Raw genomic sequence first — 24,988 nt, 5'->3', positions numbered from 1 at the left:
TCTCCTAAACTCAAGGGAATACAAGTTAAGTTTATGCAACCTGTCCTCAATTTAACATTCTAAGTCCTGGTAACATTCTGGCGAATCCTTCTCGAGGACTGATATCCAACTAGTTTGCAGTCGTCAGATATAAATTAGTGATATAACTCAAGACAAAGAAATCACATCATTAGCAGAGGGGTCAGTGTGTTGACCATTGACTTTGGTGATTATGATTCATGGCAGTATATTGCTGATCAGAAATTTGACAAGTTATGGAGGAAGCAAATCAACAAGATTGGTGTAGTTTATGATGTAAACCTGGAAAATCTGGGCAATTTTCCAAAAGATAGTCTAACTGTCACAGGTAAAATGGCTCAATTTGTTTAGTTTGTGAACAATATCGCTTTGATCATAGATCTGATGAAAGCAGATGCTGTGGGCAGACACGCCAATCTTTCATCACTAAAGGATGTGTGGCTGAAGAAAGGGAGGACAGGATTATGTTCCATTGTCAACTGAAAGCAGCAAAACCTGCTCATCTACATTGGGAGGAGGAGGAGACTGACATCCAATGTGAAAATGGAGCCAAACCTTTCCTCACATCTCATCACCCCAGCCATCCTTTTTGACAGTGAGACATGGATAATAAAAGTAGCTCAACAAAAGATTCACAATTTCAACATATTCTGCTTATGGAAAATAGTGGGTATTAACAGACAAGCACGATAATAAAATAAGAACAAATTATAAATAGAGGCTGATAATTGAGAAAGGACAGCTACAATACTTTCAGCGTGTTCATCAATGTAATTAGAATTTTAAAGAGTTATTTAATTACTCAAACTCTCCTGCTCATCACAGATGGCTGTGAGGTACCCTCACCTATGTCCATATTTAATTAGGTTAATTGTTGGTTGAGGGATAAATATTTGCAAAGATGCCAGAGAGTTTTCCTGCTCTTAAGAATAACGCATCAGATCTTTTACATCCACTTGAGTAGCCAGACACTGACTTTGGTTTAATGCTCCATCAATTAGGCAGCACCCTCAGTACTGCACAGGAATGTTAGCCGAGATTATGCACTGAAGGCTCTAGAATTGGACTTGAACCAGAAATTGACTCAGTGGCGAGAGTGGTACCAAGTGGACAAGGTTGACACCTTAAATGCTGTGGGAAAGGAAGATCATGACATCCTCATGTCAATGTTTTGAAGGCATACAGTGATATTCTCAACGTGGGCCAAAGTTTCACATACAGCATACAGGATGCAGAATGAAGATTGAGTTCTGAAAGGAACTATTTCAATTTTTGTGTACAAGTTGGTCACAAAACGCAAGTCAAAATATTTTAAGTTGCTAAACTTAAACTCCATTATAATTAGACATGAAACCATCAAATGTAAAGCTACTAATCTGGAGTAGAGGCAGAACTTTCAGGAGAGGAAGAACAGTGGAGAAAATCTATCCTTAAATCACAGTTTTTATAACCTTTGTCACCTCGGAGCAAGGAAGCATCATGTTTAAAAACATTGAATATATCCATAAAAATTTAACACTCAATGAAAAGTTAGCACTCGTATTGCAAGTTAATGAATTCTGATCAAATCGACTCAAGGAGCTGACTGAATGCCCCATTTACCTTGGAGAGACTGAACATTACCCACACTTTCAGCAGTGACAGTGAAGGAACTTCACCATTTTCAGCAGAGGAGAAAGAATAAATCCACACCGTCCAATAAAAGCAGTGACCCATACACAACATTTATTGTGTACTGTCTTAGAAAATATTTAAATATTTCAGAGCAGGCATACAGCTTCCAGCTGAGACAGACTTATGTACATGTGCTCATGGCAAACAAAAAGGGGAGATGACTTTTTACCCCCCCCCTCCCACCGATGATGGATGTTTTAAGTTCGACAGGGGGGGAGAGATTGAAAAATGAATCAGGTCGTAAATAATGCAGCCAAGTACTGTGACAATCAGTGTCATTATTAATCGAATGAAACATTACCTTTTTGACACGATGTATTTGAACAAAGCAATCTTATAAAAAAATTAACATGCAACCTTGATTTGACACTGCCATCACAATCCTGTTTTTAAACTGGGCCATAGCTTGCATCGCGTAAACAGAAACATGTCAAAATGCCTGAAGCTTTTCCACCCTGGGGGGGTCGGTGCAACATAAGCCAGTCGAATACTCACAATGCACTAAAAGGTACCCATTACATTTATGTAACCCTAGGATGCTGTCCTGTACATTATAAGTCTATATATTAAATATCTGCAAAATGAAATAACATGCATACACAAATTACACAGCTAAGCTTTACAGACTTGATATGAATCAAATGTCTTTCCATAATGTACAAAATTCAATTAAAAGTACCTTTCAATTAATATTGTGTGTGGGCTATTAATTCAAAATACATGTTAAAACTTAAAAGGGACCAGAAATGTCAATTTAACAGCAGCTGGGGTTCTATGGGGTCAGTGTCTTCTTTCTGGGTTAAATAGCTTTGGTTTCTTTTGAAGCAAGAACGTTCCTACAAACTACGATGCAGCAATTGTAACACAAGATTAATAACGTCCAATAGAAGGAATAAAGCTGAGGTCAGCATGTTACCAGGCCCTGCCATCCAATAGATTTATTTTGGCATTTTCTAAATTTAAAATACATCTTTTTGCAGCCTCAATTACTTTTTAAGACCATTCTACCATTTAAAAACTTGTCTTTAGTAGACATTACGAAACAATGTTCAGCAATAAATAGTCAGCTCTTCGGCATTAATTAGGGTCTCTGTTCAAATTCTGATTGGAATTGGCTAAAGCTATTCAAGGAGGATTCTGCTTGTAAACTTAACAGGTGTTGAAGTCGATGGGCGTGAGATGCTATTCTAGATGTGATTTAGTGAAAACAGTAATGTCTTTCCAAGGGCCCAGAAGTCTTGAATATATGCTGCATGCACATGAATCTTCATCTACCACAGGCTGTTCTCTCAAAAGCAGGATGGCTTTACCATATCTGATCATTTAAAGGTCACCAAATTTGTTCAGCCATTCAAAAACATATGGATAGATCGTTTTGGCCAAGAAACTGAAGCCATTTCAGAAGCTGTGATTCAGGGAAATCTCAGGCAATGTGAGTGTGTGAAGGGGAGACGGTCACTGTATGTTGCTGTTGCCAGTTCCATTGTTCTCATTAGTATTTGTCGTGTTCACTGAATTGATACCATCTTGCTGGGGAGCATCTTTCCGTGGAGGCATTCGCTCATTAATCCTGTCCAGGCCCTTAGCTTCTTCAAAACTGCAGATTTTGTGCTGTGGTGAGAATCCTCGGATTGCTTAATGAAATGCAGAATAAACGAGTCAGTGATGGAAATGGCACAATAAGGTAAATTTCTTAGAAACGACAGACGGGCTGCTCAAAACCAGAGGTATTGGGCAGTTTTAAGAATGTTTTGATTATCATTAAGTGAAACATTTCTGTCATTTGCTCACCAACATAATAGTCTGTCAGCAGACGCTGTTTCACTGTTACTGGAGAGAAAAACTGCACTGAGCACCAGACGGAGAAAACTACAGAGCACCCAAGTCCTATTGAAGCAAGCTGCCTGAGAACAATCAGAGAAAACTAAGGGCATACAAGGGCTGGATTTCCCCATAGCGTATTGGGGTAAGTGAGGTTCCCCTGCCCTGCATTGTTCACCAAAACAGTGGAATAATCTAATAAGAAGTTTGCCAGAGAAGCAAAGGTACATCTAGTATCTGAAAGTTGTCATTTTCTCCATCTGTCATGGCTACAAGTGTGTTTTATAGCCAAGGATTCTTCTATCCTGCGTCACCACCACCCTCCCCCACCCAGTGAGTGAAATCAGGCATCAGCAATCATTGGAAAGGCTTTAGTTTCTTCCCTTATAAAAAAAAGTGTGAATTAGTTCATTTTTAATTAGTTTGGTTCGGGTTTTTGCATTTGCAATCAGAAGTTAGAATCAATCTTTAGGATCAAATTCCCAAATATGCACTGGGAGCCTCGCAGCCATCTTCTGCTACGCACGGCCAGCTGGGACCTATTGTATCATCTGGCCCAGAACGGAGCTGGTAGGGCAGCAAAGGAATGGAAGCAACTGACTTTAAACACAGAGGACTATGTTGGTGAGTTTGATTTCAAATAATGCTACTCAAAAAGAGACAGTTTTTGTAAAAAAGGTAGAGTTTTAAAGGGTTACAGTGCAATCATATAAAGTGGCTGTCTCCGTGGTTGCATGATCGCTATCTTAAGGATGTGTTAACAGAGCTTAGACTGGTACATAAGAATTTGGTACAAGCAAATTTAAGAATTTTTGAAAGATACTTAACTATTTGATAAATATACCAACATCCATGTAAAATGTAAAACAACATTGCACTTAACAATTAAAATGTCTATTATGAAGTAGTTTATCAGAGGGAAAATAAGCATCTATCGAGTGTAACACTAGTTATCTTACTTGAAGACAGTTGAAAAGATCAACACGAATACGTAGGGCTTCCATCAAATTTACAGTTTAAAGTCTATCACCATTAATCTTGCACAACCAGGCAGATGATGAGGTGTGAACCAAATACTAATCTACATAAAGACAAGGAGCAACCTTGTTTCACAGATTGTAAGTAAGCTGAAGGCCTATTTCACTACAACTCACATTGGTGAGATCTGCAGGCAGCTTATTTGGGCCAAATATCTACTGGCGTTTTACAGTTCTCAGTTGGTTTGCCTGATTTCTTCAGGCAAATTCTGATGCATCAGTTTGTTCCAGAAGAAATCATAATTTAGTCAATCGCATATTCAAAAAGGAGTTAAGAAAATGCACAAATTTAACCATCTTTTGTGATTGAAATTGCCCCAATCTTTCCCCCTCTTATGTTGATTTGAGCATTCCAAAGTTGACTCCACAAATGCTGCAACACCCAACACTGCACCCTAGTGTGACCGAGCTCAGCCACTCCCTGGACCAGCTCACGGGCCCATTGGGAGGAGCAGGATTCTCACTTTTTAAACCATCCACTTTTGAAACAAGCAGTGCAAAGAATTTCTGAGGCACAGCTCAGAGAAAGCCCAACTGCAATATCCCGGTTAGTTCAGAAGGAAAAAACAAAGATGCTGGAATGGGAAATCCCTCTTCAGCACACTTACTATCAAGATGGTGGCATACCCGACTTCAAGAATCAAACAGAAGCGTGCAAAATGTTTCAGCACTCACATGCAGTAACTTCAAACATTGGACATTCAAACTTCACTCTAACATGCAGAAATCAAACTAATGAAACATGCTGTATACAAATTGACAAAACTGTTAATGAAATTATTCAGATACCAACTCACTTCCACAATATTACCTTGTACAAGGTAATACAGTGAGACTAAGCCTAACTGACCTTTGCAAAGCAAAAAAACACAATATTCCTCAAAAATATTCTATATTCACAATAAAAATGAATGATAAACCAATTCAATTCCTGCTTGTGCAAGTTAAGATACACCCAAAATCCAATCATTTTCACCCTCCTCTCCCCTTCCTCACCGCCCCCCCCCCCCCCCCCCCAACCCGCCCCAAACTCCGCACCACATCTGATTGCTGACATACTGGGCGTACCTTCATCAGCCTCAATTGCCTCAACTGTGGCTGTACAGAAGTGAGCAGTTGCATGCAAAATGAATAAGAGAGATGAGTAGCGTAGTTTTTCATAGAAATAGCAAGGAACAAACAGCAGCATAACATATTATCCCCAGTCAGAACCGTAATGAACTCCAGATTCAGAACCGCAGCTTTAATACACAAAGGCATTAATACACAATATAGGAAAGAGAAGTTTCAACAAACAATGCACAGTTTACCATTCATTCAAACCACAATTAATACTGATACTTTAATGCAAAACAATATGGAAATGAATCATTTCAGCTCTCAGTTTAGTTTTGCTTTTTTATCTTGGCCTCAAGAGAAAAAAAAAATTGATAACGGCTCAGACATAATTTTATACTGAGAGGATCGTGAGTCTGTGGAACTCCTTCCCCAGAGAGCAGTAGAGGTGGGGGTCACTGAATATTTTTAAGGCAGTGTTCAAGAAATTCTTGACTGACAAGGGAGTCAAAGGGTACAGGGGGTTGGCAGAAAGTGGCACTGAGGCCACAATCAAATCAGCCATGTTGTCACTGAAGGGTGGAGCAGGCTCAAGGGGCCGAATGGCCTACTCCTGCTCTTAACTCCGATATGTACGTATTGTGTTAAGGGGTTAGTAGTAACAGAACTGAGAGTTGTGGTTTAAAAAGAAAATTGGGACAGGTCTGTGGGACGATTTATGTTGGGTTGATTTTGGGCAATGTCGTCAATTGTTGTGACTCCAGGATATAAAAGTCTGCAAGGAGAAAGGTCCAATAAAGAATAAGGGGGAGGAATGCAAGATTTTAACAGACAGGCCAAATAGTTTATCGCAAACATTTGTCAATTCTCCCTACATCATTGTTGATACATTTTTTAACCTGTATGAAAACATTTTGAATTATTATGTTCATTAATGTGAGGGGCATTAGTACTGGGGAATGGAACGCAACCCATTTCAGGGATCCAGTGCCAAGCATCCCTGTAAGACAGAGTAAAGCTCCCTCTACTCTACCATATCCAACTGCTTCAGACTGAAACACGGAGGGGCAGCAAGAATTCAAAGGTATCCAGGATTACGGATTTTGTGGCTCATTTTCAGCCCTGTCCACCTGTCCCACTTCAAAGCTGGAGTAGTCAAACAAAGAAGTTATATTTAGAATCGGGATTCAATAACAAGATATATAGGCAGTGCTGAAACAAATCAATTTAATCAAAGGTTTCATCGGGTGTGAATATCAAACTGCATTCTCTGTGGTTAAGAAAGTCGTGAGCAGCATGATACAGGACATTGACTTCTGCTGTAAATACCCTACTAACCAACAAATATAATTTAGTCAGCTCACACCAAGCTTGTAGGCTTGAAAAGCCCCTTTTAATTTCGGAGTAAAAGCCCCAAACTTATTTTGTGTATTCCTTCTACCTTGAGCCTAATTAAGGGAAGTTCAATTATTTTGCCTTCGAGTTTTCTACCCTCTTCAAGTCTCTGCTCTCTCACTGGGCTCTGGTAGCTTTCCAGTACCTCACTAAATTAGCAATTCTATGTGCAAGCTTAGAAATTCAATGCTGGCAGATTATTCATCTGCAGAGGCATCACATTGGATCATGTCTTCAATCGATGCCTAAACGCAAGCACTTTTCAGTTAGAAAGCAATCAGATGAAGGAACCTTGGATATTTTTTTTTCCCCAACCTCTAGAGGACATATACACCAATTGCCACTCTGGCACGATCAATTAACTCCCCACAGAACAGAAATTTGATCTGGGATCTTCATATGTGTATAGCTTAGTACTATTCTGGGCAATGTCCAAACATCCGGAAAAGGGTTCTAATTTGCATTAGCAAACACAAGCAGTATCAGCAACTTTCGAAGGGGACTTGGTTTTAAATTATTCAGCCATTTGCAGTTTTCTTATAAAAACATAGTACAAATATCTGTCGTGCATCAGTAAGTAGAAGTTATGTGATTAAGTACATCATAATGCAGCAGTCTGACAGTATAAATTTAAAATGTATATGTACACGCCAATAGAAACAGCACAGGAAATCAAATTTGGTTTTCACCACCAGTTTCTGAACCAGTTAACTCCCTCTAACATTATTCAGCTTCTGGGAACCAGATCTTTTGCCTGTTGAATGAAAATACACACCCTCTACCCAGGGGATAGCCTCATATCCCCATTACTATTATCACTAGTTTCTAACCTGCCTCTCTGGAAAGGATTTGCATTTATATAGTGCTTTTCATGAACCAGGACGTCCCAGAGCGCTTTACAGCCAATTAGGTAATTTGTAATGTTGTAATATAGGGAAATACGGTCACCAATTAGTGCACAGCAAAGTCCCACAAAAAGCAATGACATACATGATTAGATAATGTTTTTAGTGATGAGGGATAAATATTGGGCAAGACTACAGGGTTAACTTCCCTTCTCTTTGAAATAGTACCATAGGATCTATGACATTCACTTGAGGGGGCAGACCTCAGTTTAAGGTCTCATCTGAAAGACAGCACCTCCAACAGCGCAACATTCCTTCAGTGTGCACTCGGAGCGTTGGCCTAGATTCTGTCTGCAAGTTTCTGGAGTGGGACTTAAACCCACAACCTTCTGACTGAGAGGCAAGAGTGGCACAGTATTTCCTGAATTAAGTGTAACCATTTTGTTGGAAGGACCTTATTTACAGTATTTTGCTCAGTTTTGGTCCCCAGCCCAAGAATAACATGACGACTCTGGAGAAAGGTAAAAGATCTTTGGAGCTTAATGCCCTAGCCCGAGGACAGTAAGCTACATCGACTCAGCACCCTGGGCACACACAGAGGGATCTAATCCAGGTGTATATTATTAATGCTACAGCTGCCGTAAGAGTAGATATGATAGGACTAGGTAGAACTAGGGCCCAGCCACATAAATTAGAAGGCTTGAGGTTGTTAGGAAACAGAGGTAGTTATATTTGTCAGTGTTAGGAATGAGTTTTAGCTTTTTGTTTTGGGCAATGATGCCAATTATTGAGACTCCAGGGTATAAACATCTGCAAGGTGAAAGGTCGAATAAAGAATCAGGGGAGGGAATGCAGAATTTTAACACAGGCCAAATAGTTTCTCTCAAACATTTGTCAATTCTCTACATCATTGCTGCTACATTTTTAATCTGTATAAAAACATTTTGAATCATTTTTTATGTGCAAGCTTAGGAATTCAATGCTGGCAGACTATTCATCTGTAGAGGCATCACATTGGATCATGTCCTCAATCCGTGCCTAAATGTATGCACTTTTCAGTTGGAAAGCAATCAGATGAAGGGACTCTGGAAATGTTTAGGTTTGATTTGTATTTCTGAATCTATGTCTTAAAAAGGATCAAATTGAGTTGTAGTTTCACTTTAAAAGGTGCTTGCATTTCTAATGAGAGTTTTACGACTTAAGTTAGGCAAACACAAAAGTAGAAAAAAAAAGTGCTGTGGCCTAGCAACAGGGGTCCAGAGAAACTGGTCCGTCCCACAGGCGCACACAGAAAAACTAAAGAATCAGCAGTTTTGATGACAGCTACCAAACAGAAGCCACCTAGAAGGGACAGGTAGCCAATCCCAAACTAAAATTGGTTGAAAGTAGCTGCCAGAGAGACTGGAGCAAAAAGGACAGAGAGCAAGTCCCAAGCTAAAGAAAACCCCAAGAATTCAGGGGGGTGGAACAGGAGAAAGTCCCAAGCAAGCCTTCTAGTCAAAGGAAAGACAGGAAGCTGGGGAAAAGGTCCCGTTAAGTGAAGTTAAGAGTGACGGGCAGCGAAAGGCTCCAAACTTCAAGTTTAAAGCTTCAAGCTTAAAGAGGTAAAGGCTTGAGAAGCCAGAAGGTTCAAAGGGACAACTGAAAGTCTGTAACTCTTTGCTATGGGCATGTGATGCAGTGGTGTACGTTGATGGCTGAGTCGGGGGGGGGGAGAAAGAGAGAGGGAGGGAGGGAGGAAGGGAGGGAGGGAGGGCGTGGAAGACAGCTTGAATGCATGTGGTGACCCGGGGAGAGGAACATCAGGAGAGTTCAAAACCCTGGAGTGAATGCTTGGGGGAGGTGTTTGGGATGGGGGAGGCATTTGGGAGAAGATTCCAAAGTGAATCCTTGGAAAGTGGAGATTGACGTGTGAAAGACGGAGTGCAGAGAGGCTGGTTGGCTCACAGTGTAGTAAGCGTCTGGGGGGAGTTGAGGAGAGATCCATAGCATCTGATTGAGGTGGTATTTGTCACTTGGTTTCAGAGTGTGGTGTGTCTGACCACAGGGTGCCATAGGTTTACCTACACACGGGCTGCAGCGGTTCAAGATGGCAGCTCACCACCACCTTCTCATGGGCAATAAATGCTGGTCCAGCCAGCAAAGCCCACATCCCATGAATGAATTAAAAGAAACATGGACTGTGTACTTAGTGTGAACATTAAAATATGAGAGAGCTTTTGTAACTTGTGTTATCCTTACAAATCTGTATATATCTGTAAAGGTATAGTTGTGTGTTATTACTATATTGTAATATAGTTCATCTTTTCTTGTTTAATAAATGTTTTATTCTTTTGTTACAAGCTCACTAGCTGACTCTGGTGACTGTTCAGTAGCCACTCTACACGTATCTAAACAGACAAATTAAATGTTAGGATCTAACAAGCTGGGTTTCACCCTGGGATCAGGTTTGTCTAGGGGTAATCTCAGCTGGGATCATAACAAGGTGACGCTAGAGGTCTGCAAGTTTTACATCCCCTCCACCACCCTCCAACCCCAAGGCTAATGGTCCTGTAAAGTGGGGTTCTAGAGATTCTAGAGATGGTGAACGTGATTTTTTACAGCAACCTCCAGGAAGTTATTAGGATTTATGGGAACACAGGAGTTAGCACAGCACATGGAAGGGGGAGTGAATCATTCTGGATAATTAATGGGTTTGAGGCCACCCAGGACTTGTCTGATTACTCGAGTTCAGAGGGGATTCTTTAACTCTTGAATTGCTCTGACCGTAATTTTTCAGTCTTGCTTAGACTCGGGGTGGTACCAAAGGACTGGAGAATTGCAAATGCTACACCTTGTTCAAAAAAAGGTGTAAAGATAAGCCCAGCAACTGCAATTTAACTTAAGCGGTGGAGAAGTTTCTCGAAATGATAACTAGAGGCAATATCAATAGTCACTTGGGCAAATGCGGTTTAATTAAGGAAAGCTCAAGCAAGTTAGTTAAACACAATTTAAGGGCAAAACATGTTTAACTAACTTGCTTGAGTTTTTTGATGAAATAACAGAAGGTAATGATATAGTATACATGAACTTCCAAAAGGCATTAATAAAGTGCTGCACACAACAGGCTTGTAAGCAAAGTTATAGCTCATGGAATCAAAAGGACAGTGGCAACATGGATATGAAAACGGCTGTGACAGTAGTTGTGGTTGTTCTTCAGACTGGTGTTACCCACAGATCAGTGTTAGGACCCCTGCTCTTGCTGATGTATATTAGCCACCTAGACCCAGGGCACAATTTCAAAATTTAAGGACGATACAAAACTTGGGAAGTATTATGAACGGAAAGGCATTAGTGTAATACGTCAAAGAACATATGTTGATGGAAATGGACAGAACCGGCAGATAACATTTAATGTAGAGAAGTTTTGGGAGAGATAGTATAAAATGAAGGGTGCAACTCTGAAGATTGTGCAGGGTGTATGTGTGCATAATTCACTGAAGATGGCAGGACATGTTGAGAGAGCGGTGAATAAAACATACAACATCCTAAACTTTATTAATAAGGTCACTAAGTACAAAAGCAAGGAAGTTATCCTAAGACAAAAGCAAAAAACTGCTAAACTTGGACAAAACATTGGTTCAGCCTCAGCTGGAGTATTGTATACAGTTCAGGACACCAGACGTTAGGAAAGGTGTGAAGGCGTTAAAGAGGATGCAGAAAAGATTCACGAGAATGGTTCCAGGGATTAGGAACTTCAGTTACGTAGATAGATTGGAGGAGTTGAGATGGTTTTCCTTGAAGAGAAGGTTGAGAGGAGATTTGATAGAGGTGTCCAAAATCATGAGGGACTTGGACAGAGTAGATAGAGAGAGGCTGTTCCCATTGGTGGAAGGATAGAGAACCAGAGGGCACAGATTTTAGGTATTTGGCAAAAGAACCAATGGCAACATGAGGAAATACATTTTCACGCAGCAAATGGTTAAGATCTGGAATGCACTGCCTGATTGTGTGGTGGAGGCAGGGCCAATCAAGGTATTCTAGAGGGAATTAGATTATCTAAAAGGAAGAATGTGCAGGGCTATGGGCAGGTCAAGGAGTGGCACTGGGTGAATTGCTCCTTCAGACAGCCAACACAGACACAATGAGCTGAATGGCCTCCTCCTGTGCTGTAACCGTTCTATGATTCTATGAACTGGCTACGGCTCTGTGGCCTTCTACCTCTTCCGGCAGGTGGAATTGAGTTGCTACGAGGGTGAAATCTGCCAAAATGAGGAGAAATGTATGCGGGCTTGACAGTCTTTCATTGGCATCATGCTTCCACTGACCCTTTGAAGGAGCAGTTGTTCGTAGACCCGTATCCCTGCTTTTTGTCTGTAACCTGTTTGACCCCATCCTCAAATACCAACTTAAAATTATTTATGGAACTTATTTCCGTCACCTTTCAGGAGCAGCATTCTAGATCCCAACAACTTCAGTGAAAATAATTCTCCCCTCTCGACACTTTGCCAATAATTTTGTATCTGACTCACAACATACAGAACAATCTTCCTCTACCTACTTATATCAAAATGTTTACCTTTGCCCAACCTCTCCTCGTAACTGAAGTCCCTCATTCCTAGCAACATCCTGGTAAACATCCTCTGTACACTTTTTCTAAGCCTTTTACATCTTTCCTGAAGCGTATTTAGAACTGTCCACAATACTCCAGCTGAGGCCTAACCAGTGATTTATAAAATTCTAGCATCGCCCCCCCTGATTTTATATTCTCTTCCTCTGTTTATGAATCCAAGAAACCCTTACGTGTTTTTATGCATCTTTTCTACTTTCCCTGGCACCTTTAAGGATCTGTGTTTATGGACACCAAGGTCTCTCTACTTAGCTTCATTTTTCACAGTCGCTCCATTCATAGTATATTGGTTTCCATGTTACTCTTCCTAAGGATCACCTGGTTCTCAACACAAATATAGAGATACAGGAGTACAGTTCAAGTATAGAGATACAGGAGTACAGTTCTCTTAAAATACAAACTCTGTTGACTACATGCAAAAAAGAGTTAATTATAAGTCAGGATCTGCCATTGCAGCAACTGTTTTAAAGATGAATGTACTGGCACAAACACACGTGGGACCAAACAGCGATCTTACACAACAAATGCTTTTTGACACAGAGGTAGTTTTAAGTTTTCATGTAATTGAACAGCAAGCTCATTCAGTGGTGCCAGCAAGGAATTACCCCACACTAAGGAGCTTTTGTTATCATTTAATGTAACATTGTAAAATAAGCTTTAATTAAAATAGATTTATTAGCTGGTAAAATTGACAATTTATCAAATAGAGGTGAACTGCAAAAGTGGGACATTGGAAATAAAGATGGAAAAAGCTGGAAATATACTTTGTAGATGCTGACTGATATCCTGTAAGAAGCAACTGAATGTTCCAGGTGTAAGAGACAGGGCCTTACTGACTTGACTGGCTTGCTGTCTGTTTTCAATATTTTCTGCATTGTTTTCACAACTACTTACCATATTGGTGTTTATAATTCAGGGAAAGTGAAGTTAGCATATTAGATGTTTATGTCCATCACTTTAAAAACCAATCTCCATTTTTGTGATACAAATACTAGACAGAATTTCAGGAACTATTCCAATAAGCAAGATCCCATATAAGGTAACACTGACCATGGCTTGGACCAGACACCAAAGCACAGACTGACAGACTGGGTGACGTGGACAAACATTTTATCAGATTTATTTTAAACTAACTTTCAGTCCTTAGGTTTTTGCCCTGTATTTTCTTCAAGAATGTATTTGCTTTCTAAAACTTAGTGGCACAAGAGCAAATTTTATTCCCACTGAACAGAATCTAACATTGGCAGCAAAGCAGAGAGGGATTGTTGGGAAAAAGCGAAATACGGAGAATGTTGGAAATCTGGAACAAAAACAGAAAATGTTGGAAACTCTCAGAAAGTCAGGTAGCATCTGTGAAAGAGAAACAGAATTACCCTTTCAAGTTGACGACCTTTTGTAAGAACTGGTCATTGATCTAAAATGTTAACTCTATGTTTCTCTGTCCACAGGGATTATCGAGGGTGGTGAAACTACAGCTTTAGATGGTCCGCAACAATATTCTGAAAGCAACTGCACATCAATGAAGCCAACAACCATTTTGAGGCCTGGTTTGCATTCCACTATTTTTGTTCCTTCTCCAGCCAAGTTCATCCCTGGCCCCCCTGCCAAATTCTTTCCACTTTTCTCGGGTATAGTTCTGTGGGTGATGGCCCCTTAAGATATCTCACCCAAGCTGCCAAAGCTTGCGGGTGAACCCAGAAGTCTTGATAGGCCGTGAGGTTATGGATCAGGGTGGGGAGGCATCACAACCAGGCCCATTCTCTCATACCTCTGGATGACGAGTAGGAGCGGAAAATCTACGCTAATCTTGCCTGAGCAGAATGAGGGGCACCAGATCGATCACATCAACTTTACAGCCGCTACAGCTGAGTTCAGCACGAACCTGGGACGTTCCAGGTGTACAGCTAAGCTGGGTAAAACCTCGGAGGCATTTCAGAGAACTTCTGAAGAAAATCTTTATTTAGAAGTCAAGCTGAGGGGCTTACTTACAGGGACAGTACCTTCATTTAAACAACTGGCAACCTTATTATTAATTAGCCAACACAATAAAATGAAGCAACTCTCACTGAACCGGTCACACTTTTTGCTCTTGGTTTTGCGAGGTATGGCTCTGCTCTCTTCTAAAGTTGGTGGAACGTTGGGCGGGGAACAGAAGAGCAGGTGACATGTCAAATACTTAAGTGTATGTAGCATCGCTTTAAAGGCACTTGTAAACCCTAGTCATGCGCACTCCATTACATTCACAGAAGCATGCTGAACAGCAGCCTTTTACATAGTTTCTTTAATGGTCAAAGCAGCTCTGCAATAGGAGAGAGAGTGCCCCATTGGATTCTACCTCCTTTATATTGCAGGGCAGAATCCAGCGAACAGAGAGGGTGGCCTGGCAACTGTTGACCTTTCCCTGACGAATAGGGAAGGTAGATATAAGCCAAAGGGTTGCCCTGTGGAAGGAGCCTCCGTGCTCAGCCTGCTCGTGGTCGCCATATAGGGTGATCAGAGTCTCCAAAAGACCTCATCAGATGATCCTAGTGCCCCTGGAGACAACCACATCACCTCATCAACATGGCGTTTGGGTTGCCATTGGTAGCAGCACTTGGAGAGGTACTATGGGTTACTTTGCAATTCTGAGCACAATAAACTATTTTAAAGCATCTAGTTAATTTTTTTTTTGCCTTCGGTTGTATGCTCTGTGGTTTAAACCAGCTTTCCATGCTATTACTTGCAATCCAAAAGTTAATAAACTAGTATTAAAAGTAAAGCATAGTCGGTCACGAGGTTTATTTCAAACCCCACACGTTAATTTGGAAAAGCAAGCTTTCATTAAATCTCCAAATGATAAATTTTATTTGTGGTACCGTTTGGATTAGACAAACGAATGGTTTAACAACCACGTCTGAAAGTAGGAGCGATATTAAGATAAATGTTGCAGACAGGCAATTTGGGTGAGACTGTGGGGATAATTAGATTCCGTAAATGCAATCATTGAGACTCCAGTGTCAGTGCAGTCATCTTAAATCACCGGTGTCAGAGTTCAAAACTTTTCACATCATGCTCCTCGCACACACATTGAGTACTAGATAGGGGCGGAGTGGAAAAAAATATCGGGAGGGGGAAAACGTTAAAAGGTTTTTCCCCCACTATACTTTTAAGAATTCTGCAAACAAAATGGAGGTGGAAAGACAGAATTCAACTTAAATCACACAATAGTTTCTTTTCCCTCCCCATCAAGAACATGTTGCATTATTCAATCTCTGCTTAAATAGGCAACGAAAGCAGAGCTTAACAGATTTAAAAGAACATTGAGGTTTATTCCCTCGCTGTAAAAAATCTGGAGGGGAAAGAAACTGCACAACTAGTCCTTAGCATGCTTACATGTAATATCTATAATGGTCTGCTTCGCTTTGGAGACCTTCAGTTTTAATTGAAATGAATGGGAAGTTGTAAAAAAAAAATAAATCTGCTATCTGGGCTGCATTATGTTGAGTAGAATAAAAACAAAACACTGTGGATGCTGGAGATCTGAAACAAAAACAAAAGTGCTGGAAAAGCTCAGCAAGTCTGGCAACATCTGTGGAGAGGGAAAGAGTTAATGTCAAGTCCAATATGACTCTTCCTCGGAACACCGAAGAGTTGTCATATTGGGCTCGAAACGTTAACTCCGTTTCTCTCTCCACAGATGCTGAGATTTTCCAGCATTTTCTGTTTTTATATCATGTTGAGTGGAATTGGGTTAACTCTTGGTTACAGACTAGTTGATCACTGTGTACACCTCGAAGCAATGGCCTTCATTAATTACTGGGAAACAGCTGCAATCACAGTACAGTAAACAATAGACACAAGAGTCTCTGCCTGAAATGTTTAAAGTAGCTTAGAAGTTCAGTTTCAACATTTGAGCCTTTACGATATGTTTCCAATATGGGTTCTAATTTCTTTTAAACAAATTCCATCTCAGGATTTGGATATTGCTTTCAATACTGGAATTTAATGCTTATCCCTAGATATCATGCAGTACCTTGCTAGGCTATTTCAGATAGCAGACATGTACAATGGTGTTGGACTGAGTCACATAAATGTCAGCACGAATCAACGTGAAGAGGCTCCTGCCCCTAAAGAATATTAGTGAATGAGTTGTGTTTTTAACCACAATCCAACTGCTTCATGACCACTTTTACAGACACCAGATTATTTCCAATTTTACAAAAAAATGAATTCAAATGCTCAAATTGCTATGGTGAGATTTGAAATGATGCCAAAGATAAGGTCATCCTTCGGCCCATCCTGCTTGTGCCAGCTTTGAAAGAGCTTTGTAATTAGTCCCACTCCCCGCTCTTTTTCCATATCCCTGAAAATTTCTCCTTTTTAAGTATCCAATTCTCTTTTGCAAATTACTATAGCACCTGCTTCCAACACTGTTTCAGGCAGTGTAGTCCAAGTAATCACAAACTCACCGTGCAAAAAACATTGTCATCTCCCTTCTGGTTTATTTTAAATCTGTATCCTCTGTTTATTGACCCTCTTACTAGTGGAAACAGTTTATCCACATTTACTCTATCCAAACCTTTCATAATTTTGAACTACATTAAATCTCCGTGACCTTCTTTGCTTTAAGGAAAATAGTCTCAGATTCTCCACATACTGATGTTCCCCTCTCCTGGTAAAGATCTAGTAAATCTCTTCTGGACCCTCTGAGGCTTTCAACATCCTTCCTGAAGCGTGGTGCCAAGAATTGGACATAATACTCCAGCCGAGACCTAACCAATGATTTGTCAAGGATTACACAACTTCCTTGCTTTTTGAACTCTTATGTTTCTGTTTATAAAACAAGGAACCCAAATGTTTTCCAACCTCTTGAGCATCCAGTTTTAATCGCTCCACCAATGATGGCCACACTTTCAGCTGCCAAGGCCCTAAGCTCTGTAATACCCTCCTGACCCATCTCACTTTCCTCCTTTAAGACACTCTTTCGACTAAGCTTCTGCTCATCTGATCTAATTGCTCCTTATGTGGCTCACTGTCATATTTTGTTTTACAATGCTCCTGTGAAGTATCTTGGGAGGTTTCATTATGTTAACAATATGTGCTACATAGAAGAGTTGTTAAAAATAGGTTTGCCTCATTATCTTATCTTTAAAGATTTGTGTACCTCTCTGCTCCTGGACGCCCTGTGATTTTTTTAAATTGAACCATTAATGGGTTAAGCTTTGATGTCATTTCCCTCTCCCCACTCTCAAAACTACAAATATGCAACTCGTTAGCTGGTCTTGGCAATTGATAAACATGTCATTTTATTGTATTGATGGGTGCTTAGTTCCATGTGTTCAGCAGGGGTTGCAAACATAAAAAGAGATTAAAAGACAGATACACAGGCAGTCAGTCAGCTTGCTCTTTTTAAAGAAAACAGAAAGTTGAGGGTGGGGAGCTCCAGCAAAGGCTGACAGATTAGAATGCAAGCAGTAGTTAGTCAGCACTTTGTTTGTCATAGTAAATTAATCCATTGATGTGAGGAATGTAATATTTTCATTATTTTGCATTACTGCATGAAGGCAAATTGTATTGATTAAATTAAATAGATCCATGTTGACTTGTTGCATGTAAAACAAAGGACCTCCAGCAATAGTGCATGGCCTCATCTTACCAAGTGACGACTTCTTCCGTCTGCAAAATAATTGAAGAAACTCATGCAGAAGGCACAGAAAATGAAATTGGTCTCTGGCAGTGGTGCAGAATGTGCTCATAGCGAATTGATACTTGTTTTACACCATGCTCGATTTTCTTTATCATTGATTTCTATCGGAAAGAAAACCAGACTGTCCATTTACTATGAGCGCATTTCACACTACTGGTGAAGACCAATTCTGCACCTATAATATCCAATTTAAAATGTCAAGGAGGGACACATTGTTATATAGTACTGTAACCAAGAGGTGTAAATAGATATTGTGCAGTGTGGGGTCAACTCCATGTGCATAGTCTACTTACTGGAGGCATCTGATGCTCTGAACCACAAAGTGCCCTTGACTGACTTGAATATGTATTGATTGGTCTTATCACTCACGCAGGTCAAATCAGTTCTAAATGGAACTCCGACGAGTGCTTAGATACTTTTTCTGACAAGGAATTGCAATTAACTAAGATGCAAAATTTTCCTTCTCCTCAAACATTACAGAAACAAATTTAATTCCTACAAATAAAAGTTTGCCAGTCATTATATAAGACAGATACACTGGTATAAATAGGAAATAGATTTGAAAGAGAGATCTGATTTGTATAGCTGAACAATCACTATACTTTTGAAACCAATTTATGTTTTATGTTTACAGAACCTGGGAATGTACACTTGTGAAGCTGTAGCAGTCTGGTCATGAGTTCAGTAGTGCAGGGCAAATGTAATTTTTCATTGCAAGTCCAAATTTATAGATCATCTGATTTCAGTAAAGTGTAATTCAGACATTAAAAATGTTTAATAGCTCATTTTTCTGTGAAAAAAAATCAGTGTGAGCAATCACTAAGTTATTAGTACTGGGAAGAAATATTTGTGCTTACATATCACACGGAATGACGGATGTCACCAAATCACGAGGTATTACAGTAATCTAACACTACCAATAATCTGCCAGGAAAGCAATCAGACAAGGAAGTATATACAATTAATCTTACCTCAGTTGTTGGTAAACTTTGAAAGCCCATAATAAGGGATGAGGGTAGTAAACAATTAAAAAAGGCAAGGGTTAGGTAGGTTTAGATGACAAATGTTTCTGAAAGGTAGACTGCTTGATGAAATTAATTCTTAGATGAAATTAAGGTGCAAAGATAAAATAAATGCAGTGATTATGTATATGAATTTCCAGAAGGCACTTAACTCATCATTTAACAGACTTACTATGAAATTAATGCCTTGTATTAGAGTAAGGCTACAAAGCTGGCAAGAGGACACAAGTCATAATTTGGGATAACTAGTTATTTTTTTCAGATTGCAGGGATGTGGGTATCAGGGATCTGGGGTCTCTGCTATTTATAGTATTGATTTGGACCCGGGAACAAGAGAAATAATATCAAAGTTTGTTGATGATACCAACTTAGACAACAAGGAAAGCTGCTGTGAAGAGCACAGATGCAGTAGCAGGGTCAGCAGAAAAATGGCAGATGTAGTTCAATGCAGAGAAACATAAACGGATACATTTTCGGAAATAGTGATAGAAAACATACACTACACAGTAAGATCCCGAACAGACTGCAGGAACTGAAATGTAACAGAGAAGATATACAAATCTTTAAATGGTGAAGACTGTAGGTAGAAAAGACCATGAAATAACAGATTTTACAAAATCAATGTTCTTATGCATAAAAGCAAGACCTTGGGTAGACCAGAGTACCATGTGATTGTGGACAACTTAATAGTAGGAGGTTAGAGTCATTCAAAGAGTCCAGCAAGAATGATACCAATGGGAGGTTATTATCAAGAAAGGTTCTAGAAATGGTTTACTTTTCCAATTGAACCGAAGTTAAGGGGAAGAATCCAGTGAAAGTTTGACAAACAATGAAAGGTTATTGAGACAAATGACAGACTGTTACTACTGGTTAGTGAATCAACTAACGAGGGGCGACAAAGGGGGATGTTAGAATAATGTTTCACACAGAGGGTTAATTGCAGCAGAACATTTTACAAGTGGCTAATGAGGCAAAGGCTATAAAATCACTTAAAGTAGAACTGGATCAGCATTTTAATAGGAAGAAAATAAAAAGGACATGGGTAAGCACAAGGAAATGGTATTAGGTTAGATAGCTTTGTTTAAGCAACTAGCATCAGCATAGGTGTCCTATGATGTTACAGACACAAACACATGCTCTCGCAAACACTGAATTATGTTCCAGCTGAACATGAGCAATATTCTGGGAAACAGTTTTCTCCCTCCGTGTTGCAAAGTATTAGAATCAAACCAGGTTATAGTTGGAATTGCACAGACTATTTTTATTTTGAAATAAAACAAGTATATGCACACTCAAACGAAGTTTAATCACGAACCAGTGCTGGGATACGAGTTTTTCCCATTCAATTGAAATAGTCTCAAAAGATTTGATCACAATTTCAAACACTCACTCTTGCACAAGCAACCATCTAAAGTGCCGATATAAATTAACATACAGACTGCACAATATTTCCTGCAAAGATGCTTCTGACAAAGTTGTACAGACATATAACTACACCTAACACTGACAGACAGAGTCACAGAAGACTGCTTTATCTGCAGAGGAAGGAAAGGCATGTTACAAGGTCTGAAGACAAGCTGGCAGCAGAGAGACACCGGTACACAGTACACATAAATATGAACAAAAGACAAATACTTTGCTGCCATTTCATGGGGTAAATGTGATGTACTCCATGGTTACTGTGCCTCATTTATTCCTCTTCCCAAGTAAAAGGCTGAAACAGCGTACAATAATCATAAATAAACAGGCTTATAGTATGGGATGTAGCTTGTAAATGTTTGTGATCTAACACAAAGCTTAGTACGTATGATCACGGTCAACTGAAGTCAACATGATATACAGCCTGGCTGTTCAGCTAAAGGCACCAGGAGTTGTAGTTTACAAGGTTTAAAATATTTAAATGTCTGAATTCACAACATACAGGACGGCTCTGCTAAAATAATCACCTTCTTTGAAAATATCAATACTCCAGGCCGGAAAGAAGCTTCTAAGCAAAAGCAAAAGCCAGGAAAAATAAAAAATAATTTAAGAAAACATGACCAATATTAGCTTTCATATCTAAACCCTGGTTAGCGTGCATTCATATTGCCCAGGTTACATGTAACATTATGCTTGGATCAGCCACTGAGACAGGAGCTAAAAAGCATCACAAATTCCCAACATGCATTATGTGCAGTGCTAGTGAAACAGCGAGATGTGCCCCAATCCACCTGAGGCACAGGAAGACGCAATGCATCATTACCACTTTGTAGGGTCTGTCGTCCTCCTGCCAACACTCCACTTGGTAGCATTCCAGTGGGAGTTAATCCCTTCAGCGTCAGCACACTCTCACTCTCCTCTCTGCAAATGTCGAACATTGAGAATGTATTCAGAACTGCGTAATAAGGGAAATAAAATTCCTACACAGTCTAAAGCGAGCATGTTCTGTCACTTGAAGAGAAACTGCTATTTAAATTCCCAACCCCACCACTCTAAGATTCTGGCCCATGCTGGGCCGAATTTTCATCCATGTAGCCAGTTTTCATCTGAGAGTATCAGGCTATCAAATTCACAACTCTACTCACCAGTTACGTGTACTTTCTAGTGAGGGCTGGGGTGGGGGCAGAGGAGGCGGGAGAAACGTGAAGTAGGGGTGTCACTGAGTTGTGCTCAGGAGACTCAGGCCTGATTGGATACTCCCTTCCTTATCAAGATTGCACTAAGATCAATTGTAGGGTCACCATCAAGATCAGCTACCTCAAGATGGCATTGATTTAGGAACATCCCGATCAATATTGCACCTAATTACTAATTACTCACTAAGCCATGATGGGAGTGGGGAGCCATATTTGCCTTTTAAATCCATGATTTTATTCATTTAGATTTATAAAATGGATTAGCAAATTGGAACCAATGTAGCATCTAGAGACACCGAGCCTATCAGAATCATATCTCTCAAGACTAAAGTTTTATTTTACAAAACGGAAGGATTTGACATGATCTAGACATGTGGGCGCTAACCTGGGTTTTTATTTTTGAAAAAGGCCATAAGTTCATCTTGGAACTGTAAACAAGCAGGCCTCTTCCAAGAAATCACCTGACCTATAGGGTACTTCAGAAGGAGTTGTTCTGCTTGTGTTCAGTTGCAAAGCATTTTAATTAACGAAGCTGGGAGACACAAAAAAAGGCCATCACATGGGAGAGAAAAAAAAAACTTAAAGTTGTGAACCTGCTTTGTTGAAGGCAGTCTTGTTGGAGAACAAGCTGAGGAAAAGTGGCTCCCTCTTTTTATCTTGCCTAAAATTGTGTGGCGCTATCAACCTGTAGCTGGAGAACCCTCACCTGAGTGTAACCAGTCTGCATTTGGACCTGCAATGCTGGACAGCAAGTGGGAACGTCCAGGCATCTATCGGGACCAGTGGCCCGTCAGCACACGACAGAACTCCAGGTTGATAGTGTCGAGACCTTGCGGGCTTTATCCTTTATTTCATAACACCCACCCTCCAAAGCCTATCGCTACAGAGAGACTCTGTTTGTCTGTGTGCGCGCTGGGGGAATTCTTTAGAAAGAGATAGATAGTTATACTTCCCATTTATAACTGTATGTTAACCACCCGATTACAATTGTGTCAACCAGTACTTGCAACTTGTTAAAAGAAGTTTTGTTTTAAAATAAACTAATCATTGAGTTTTTGAAAGAAGCTTGGTCAGAGTCTCTTTTCTTCTGGGTACTAGAGATATAGGTACACAACTGGCCATTTTGGTGGGAAAATTAAACATTTAAATTAATGGTATGGCCTGTGGAGTAGTGGGGTTTGATAATTCGCGCACTCCTCCCATCCTGGTCGTAGCAAGCCATGTAAGCAGATATTAAGACAGCGATATAATGATCAGCTTGCTCAAAGAGAGGTTTTAAGGAGCATCTCAAGGAGAAAAGCCCAATAAGATTATTAAAAAAGAAACCCATATTGAAACCCTCACCTGAGGACCGAGAATACTCTGGCCATTTTGCCAATCGCTCGAATCTTGTTCCTAATGATCTCCTTCCGAGCTGCAGCTGTGCCTATTTAAAAATGGACAATGCTTGAAGCTTAGAATCACTTTGTAACAACTTTTCTACATTGCATTCTCTCAAGTACACTTGGCTCTCTGTGATCTGTTCCCCTTCTGCAGAGCTAATGGTTCAAATCCCATCCAGAGAAAGCTAATTTGCCAATGGGATACCTGGCTCCATCCTTGCTCCAGCAAGGCTTGGGACAAACTACAGGTGTTGAGGCTGGAATTGAAAGGTGGGTGGAAGGAAGTTTTGTAAAAAGTTTCAGATATCTTTGGGTGGGACCAATGCAATGCAAATTGATCAATTGTCTTCAAGCTACCACTTAAATTCCCAGCAACGAAGGCATCATCCTTGACATGGGCACCTCTGCAAATAACAAAAATGGTGCTTGTGATACATAGGCATAACTAAACATTCTCAGAACTCTTACACCCTAAATACCCATTGGTAAATGGATTAAGCCGCACACCAGTTAAACACAAAACTCCCTTACCGTCAAATGCATCGTCTCCCTCAGACATGAGCTCATCATCAGAGCAGATATTGAGGACGTTAACCAGCATCTCTGTTACTGTACAACAGAAATAATTTTGTTTAATTTAAGTTTACCTTTCATCTGTGCCACATGTTTCAATTTTTACTTTGCCAATATTTTAAATTTACCTTTAGCAAAATGAGTGTTCAATAGCTATACCTTTTTCTCCGACAAACGGCAGCGACCATGTAAAGACATCCATGAAGTTAGGCAGCCAGTAGGGATGGGGAGAACAGTTGAACTGTCGAATATTCATCACATTGTTTTCATACTTCAATACAGCAGCTGAAATGAAAAACAGTTTCTCAGTGATGTACTAAGCATTGCACTATATCAAAAAAAAAGGAGAGATGCTTCAAAGAGAAAAAAACTTTTTCTTCGGACCGTTTTTAATAAAATGCTGAAATTACTTTGAGGGCTGAGTTGGTAAACGTACTGTGAAAAGTAAAACAGAAGCACACTGACGAAATATTCCCTGGGTGACCTGCTGAATTAGCTTCTGTTCATGACGGTCAAAATGCTACTAAAATTGGCCTCAATGGCTCAGGGGTACAGAAAAGGACATGAAAATTAGGCAAGATTCCCAATGCTGATCACTATCCAACAGTAACAATGGATGAGCTCGTGTGAGAACAAGAGCGGTGCTCCCCTACAGTCAAGCATTCTAGTGACAGGTTTTGTATGTGAAGATTACAGTGGTCTGGGGGCACACAATTTACATCAATATGTAAGCCTCTGTCAATGCTGGATAAAAGGAAAGATTCTTTTTTGGAAAAAGGTATAAACCAATTAAATAGGATTCAAATAATTTACCTTTATTATTGTAGACATCTAAATAGTTTGGTGCAGAAAAGATTGTAATTAATGACGGGAACCCAGTGGTTTGGCTTTTTCTGTACATTCTGTAGCTGTAGAAACAAAAATATTGAAAGCAGTCATATTTAATTACATGATGAATTTATAACCTATAATGAAACTATCCTTGTAGTTATTATAAAATCAGAACTGGTGACCAAAGAAAAATAATTTGCATTTATATAACACATTTCAGAACCTCAAAACATCCCTAAGCACTTTAAAGCAATGAAGTGCTTTTGAAGTGCAGTCACTTACTACATAGGGAATCTTGACAGCCTATTTGCAAACACCAAACTCCTGCAAACAGCAATAAGACAATTACCTTCGACATGTTGGGCAGAATACCAGAGAGCTTCACTGTCAGGGGATCTTTTATATAATGGGAAAAGGAAAATGA

At 39.9% G+C, this 24,988-nt stretch overlaps 1 protein-coding gene across 3 annotated transcripts in view; it reads right to left on the bottom strand.

Moving 5' to 3' along the window:
- Positions 1 to 1,721: 1,721 nt before the first annotated feature.
- Positions 1,722 to 24,988, bottom strand: part of LOC144668507 (serine/threonine-protein phosphatase 2B catalytic subunit beta isoform) — a 47,989-nt gene continuing 24,722 nt past the window's right edge. For 2 of the 3 annotated variants that reach the window (XM_078530546.1, XM_078530548.1), the window contains 7 exons: positions 24,547 to 24,641; positions 23,893 to 24,018; positions 23,692 to 23,769; positions 23,123 to 23,204; positions 21,406 to 21,503; positions 5,619 to 5,648; positions 1,722 to 3,326 (listed from right to left, as the gene is read on the bottom strand). In XM_078530546.1, coding sequence (XP_078386672.1) covers positions 3,148 to 3,326; positions 5,619 to 5,648; positions 21,406 to 21,503; positions 23,123 to 23,204; positions 23,692 to 23,769; positions 23,893 to 24,018; positions 24,547 to 24,641 — 688 coding nt within the window. In that variant the 3' untranslated portion in view covers positions 1,722 to 3,147. The remainder of the gene's footprint in view (positions 3,327 to 5,618; positions 5,649 to 21,405; positions 21,504 to 23,122; positions 23,205 to 23,691; positions 23,770 to 23,892; positions 24,019 to 24,546; positions 24,642 to 24,988) is intronic. The other variant, XM_078530547.1, reaches the window with a different exon arrangement.

The sequence above is a fragment of the Cetorhinus maximus genome, chromosome 27 (genome assembly GCF_964194155.1).
Source record: "Cetorhinus maximus chromosome 27, sCetMax3.hap1.1, whole genome shotgun sequence".
In the NCBI taxonomy this organism is placed as follows: domain Eukaryota; kingdom Metazoa; phylum Chordata; class Chondrichthyes; order Lamniformes; family Cetorhinidae; genus Cetorhinus; species Cetorhinus maximus.
This window is presented reverse-complemented; position numbering and strand designations above follow the sequence as displayed.